A 4826-nucleotide genomic window follows, 5' to 3' on the forward strand; every position below is an offset into this window, starting at 1 on the left:
GTTACCGTAAATTCCTTTTTAAAAATTTGTCTAAAATTAGGGTAAAATGTCTCGAACGTTTTCTCCCAATATATTAAGAGTTATGGTCCCTGCGACTTATGAAATCGAAGGTCTACGAGTCTAGTTTCCATGCTTATAACTAAATTGATCGCTTTTAGCGATTGGATTGTTATTGTTGCCCTTGGGGCTATTGTAGTTAACTGCAGGAATGTGATCTATGCCTAGAAGGGCTATGTTCTACCTACAGGGCTATATGGATGCCTAAAAAGGGCTATGAGTTGGCTACGGGGCTATAATGATGCCTAGAAGGGCTATGACTTGCCTACAGGGCTATATTGACGCCTAAGAAGGCTATGTGCTTCTTACAGGGCCATGTTGTTGCCTAAGAGATCTATGAGTTGTCGATAAGCTATGTTGATGTCTAAAAGAGCTATTTGCTACCTACAGGGCTATATTAATGCTTAAGAGGGCTATATGATTGGCTACGAGACTAGGGGACTATCGATAGGGGTATATAGGTTGATTGGCACCTTCTGGCTTATGGGGGCCTAAGTAGGTGGTCTTGTGTGCTCTTTGTACCTGCAGAGCTTATGGGGGCTTGGTTAGGTTGTTGTTTTATTATTTTTGATAAGTTTAGATTTAGGAGCAGGTCATTACACTTATCTTATCCTTGATTTAGTTATTAGATTATTCCAGTATATCAGGATACCTGATCATAGTCTATTGCCTTCCGTACAATGTACATTATTTTGTACTGATGCCCCATTACCTTGGGGCACTGCATTCATACATGCAGGTCTTGACAGATGACTCAGTAGACCTCCTCAGCAGCAGAATTGACTCTTATCTGATTGGCTAGCCCTTTTCATCCGGAGCTACCAGTGTTGGGAGGTTTGTTACCTTTTGTTGTATATATCTTTATGGGTAGGCTGGGGCCCTGTCCCACTAATCTTTACTACTCTTAGAGGCTTGCAGACTAGTGTGTGGGGTGTATAGCTATGTTATGGCCATACTGGCCTATGTTTTTGGTTTGCTGAAGCTTGTGAGCTGTTTGATATATTGTATTGATATATACCTGCTTTTAGTTTTGGTATAGATATCATGGTGGCCTCGACGGCCCAATCAGGACTTCTGTGCTAGTTGGCTATTTATTTATATGATCTCCTGGGAGTAGCTGTTTCTTTTATAGATCAATTGACAGGGGCCTTGCCGGTCGATGGCTTAGTTTTAAGACGAGATATACTTGTTTGTTTTCTTGATTGCTTGTGGCTACCAAGTGCTAGTAGCAAATGGTTCAGCAGGGTCGGATCGGGCAAGAGTTTTGGCATTAGGAGCCAATTACGCCCCTTAAGTTTGGGGCGTGACAAACTTGGTATCAAAGCAACGTCGTATCCTAGGGAGTCTGCAAGCCATGTCTAGTAGAGTCTTGTTTATAAATGTGTTGTGCACCACATCCGTTAAGCAAGAAGCTACCGGGCATGTTAGAATGACTATCTTTATTTTGCTCACCTCGTGCTATAGAGCGGTGTCTTAAGGGTTGAGGTTTCTAACTTATAATTGATACTTTTATGCAGATAGAGGTAACTGACACTAGACAAACCACAACTATCGAGGGGCGAGATACAACTGCAAGCGAGTGTACCGGCAACGTACCACAGGTGGAAGTAGCCCATTGTGAGACCCAGGGGGAGACATCTTCTCAGCCCCCTATAGCTTCTCCACAGCTTCAGGAGCCTCCGAGGGCTACAAGACTTCTGGCTCCACCAACAGTACCATCTCTAGTTCCTCCCATTCCATCTGAATCAGGATTTCAAGAGTGCAGTATATATGTTAGCACAGTTAGTAGATGCACAGTGCCAACCAGTTGCGCCAGATGTTGCCGGACCTTCTGAAGGGCTCAGAAGTTCGACAGTTCGTGAATTTCTTGCCTTGAATCCTCCACAGTTTACAGGGACAGATCACAGAGAAGACGCTCAACACTTTGTTGATAAGCTTCATAGGATCTTTAGAGTCATGCATGCCTCAGTGACCGAGTCAGTAGAGTTAGCAACATTTCGATTGCGTGATGTTACAGTATTGTGGTATGAAAGTTGGGAGAGATCTAGGGGAAAAGATACATCCCTACCCACTTGGGATAACATTACAGAAGCTTTCATAGATCACTATTTGCCTCGAGAGATTAGAGATGGCCGGGTGGACCAGTTTCTGAACCTCCGACAGGGTGGCATGAGTGCTCGAGAGTATTGGCTAAGATTTTTTTCATTGGCTAGATATGCACCAGTATTTGTTGATACGATGCATGACATGGTGCATAGATTTGAGGGAGGGCTTGAATCAGACTATATTGAGGCTTGTTCTACCGCTACACTAAATAATAATATGGATATCTCACGGATTTAGGCCTTTGCACAGGGGATAGAGGATTGCCGACATCTATAGTATACGAGTGAGAGGGTTGAGAGAGAGACAGAAGAGGGCTAGGCCCGCTGGTTCACATGGAGATTTTTAGGGTGGTCCCAGACCCTGATATTCTATTAGGCCACCTAGACCTTCACCACAGCAGTTCCCGGGTAGTAGATTTGATCATCAGGAACAGTCAAGCCCAGGTGAGGGTTCACGAGCATCAGGCTTACTGCAACAGAGGGGTTCAGGCCAGGCTAGGACATCCCTGCCACATTGCGCTACTTGCGGTAGGATGCATATCGAGAGGTGCAGAAAGGGTTTCACAAGTTGTTATTCTTGTGCACAGGAGGGGCATGGGTGGAGAAACTACCGTACCATAGGTCAGGGTGGTATAGGTCAGTCGACCAGGTCAGCAGTAGGTTCCTCCTCATCAGCACAGTCTATAGGGCGTGGACCCCAGACTTCAGCATGTAGAGGTAGAGGCAGAGGCAGAGAGGGAGCATCTAGTTCTGGTAGTGAACAAAACTGTACATATTCATTAACCAACCGACAGGACTTAGAGTCATCACCAGATGTTGTAACAAGTACATTGATTGTTTGCTCCCATTGTGTTTATGCTTTGATAGATCCTGGATCTATTTTGTCTTATGTTACTTCATTTATTGCGGGGAGGTTATGTATAGTAGCAGAGTCATTATATCGACCCTTTATTTTATCTACACCAGTTGGTGAGTGTATTGTTGCCAGGAGAGTCTATCGAGGTTGCACGGTAGAAATTATCGACCGTTAGAACTCTGTAGATCTCGTAGAGTTAGAGATGGTCAATTTCGACGTCATTATAGGTATGGACGGGTTAGTGTCTTGTTATGCTAATGTTGAGTGCTGGACAAAGATTGTTAGGTTCCACTTTCCAGGAGAGGCAGTTTGGGAATGGAAAGGTGATACAACAACGCCGAAAGGTAGGTTTATATCCTATCTTAAGGCAAGGAGGATGATTACCAAGGGTTGTATTTATCATCTTGTTCACATTCATGATATAGATGCAGAACCACCGACTCTTCAGTCTATTCCGGTAGTTAATGAGTTTCTAGATGTATTTCCAGACGAACTCCCTCGTATCCTTCCAGAATGGGGAATTGATTTTGCTATCGATATGCTACCAAGTACACAACCCATATCTATCCCTCCTTATAGAATGACTTCTGCTGAGCTAAAGGAGTTGAAGGATCAGCTCAAAGATTTGCTGGATAAAGGCTTTATTAGGCCTAGTGCTTCACCATGGAGTGCACCAGTGTTGTTCGTAAGGAAGAAAGATGCCTCACTAAGAATGTGTATCGATTACCGACAGCTGAATAAGGAAACTATAAAGAATAAGTATCCCTTTCCGAGGATAGATAACTTGTTTGATCAGTTACAAGGTGCTAAGTGTTTCTCAAAGATTGATTTAAGATCAGGGTACCACCAGATATGAGTTCGGGAGAAAGATGTTCCAAAGACAACTTTTAGAACTAGATATGGATAGTTTGAGTTCTTGGTAATGTCTTTTGGATTAACTAATGCCCCAACAGTGTTCATGGACCTGATGAATATTATATTCAGGCAATATCTAGACTTTTTTTTATTGTATTTATTGATGATATTTTGGTGTATTCACGTTCAAATTATGAGCATGCAAATCATCTGTGAGCAGTCCTTCAGGCTCTTCGAGATCGAGAACTTTATGCAAAGTTTTCTAAGTGGGAGTTTTGGTTGGACTTTGTAGCTTTCTTAGGCCATATTGTAACAAATGTAGGCATTGCGGTTGATACACAAAAGATTGAGCCGTAAAGACTCCGACTGAGGTTCGTAGTTTCTTAGGGTTAGCTGGGTACTACAGAAGGTTTGTAGAGGGGTTTTCTTCAATTTCAGCCCCATTAATGAAGCTGACTCAAAAAGTGGCTAAGTTCCAGTGGACTGAGGCTTGCGAGCATAGTTTCCACGAGATGAAGGACAAGTTGACATCAACACCAGTTCTTGCATTGCACGATTCAGAAGGCTATAAGGTGTATTGTGATACTTCTGGTGTTGGGTTGGGATGTGTCTAATGCAACATGGTAAGGTTATCACATGTGCTTCAAGGCAGTTGAGAAAGCATGAAAAGAACTATCTGACCCACGATTTAGAGTTGGCTACACTTGTGCATGAGCTAAAGATCTAGAGACACTATTTGTATGGCGTTCATGTTGACATCTTCACAGATCATAAAAGCCTTCAATAGATGTTTAGACAGAAGGAGTTAAATCTGCGACAATGTCGATGGCTTGAGTTACTGAAAGACTATGACGTGGACATTTTATATCATCCAGGAAAGGCAAATGTGGTAGCTGATGCCCTCAGTCGAAGATCTATGGGTAGTTTATCATATTTAGATGTTGAGAAGCATG

General features: G+C 43.0%; 1 protein-coding gene across 1 annotated transcript; it reads left to right on the forward strand.

The window, feature by feature from the left end:
• Positions 1-1827: 1827 nt before the first annotated feature.
• LOC125869882 (uncharacterized) lies at positions 1828-4230 on the forward strand. The gene is made up of 5 exons (XM_049550288.1): positions 1828-2081; positions 2539-2930; positions 3030-3131; positions 3318-3362; positions 4094-4230. Exons 1-5 carry the CDS (start codon positions 1828-1830, stop codon positions 4228-4230), a joined length of 930 nt encoding a protein of 309 aa, XP_049406245.1.
• The last annotated feature ends 596 nt before the right edge of the window (positions 4231-4826 follow it).

This window comes from Solanum stenotomum, chromosome 7 (genome assembly GCF_019186545.1).
Source record: "Solanum stenotomum isolate F172 chromosome 7, ASM1918654v1, whole genome shotgun sequence".
Taxonomy (NCBI): Eukaryota; Viridiplantae; Streptophyta; class Magnoliopsida; order Solanales; family Solanaceae; genus Solanum; species Solanum stenotomum.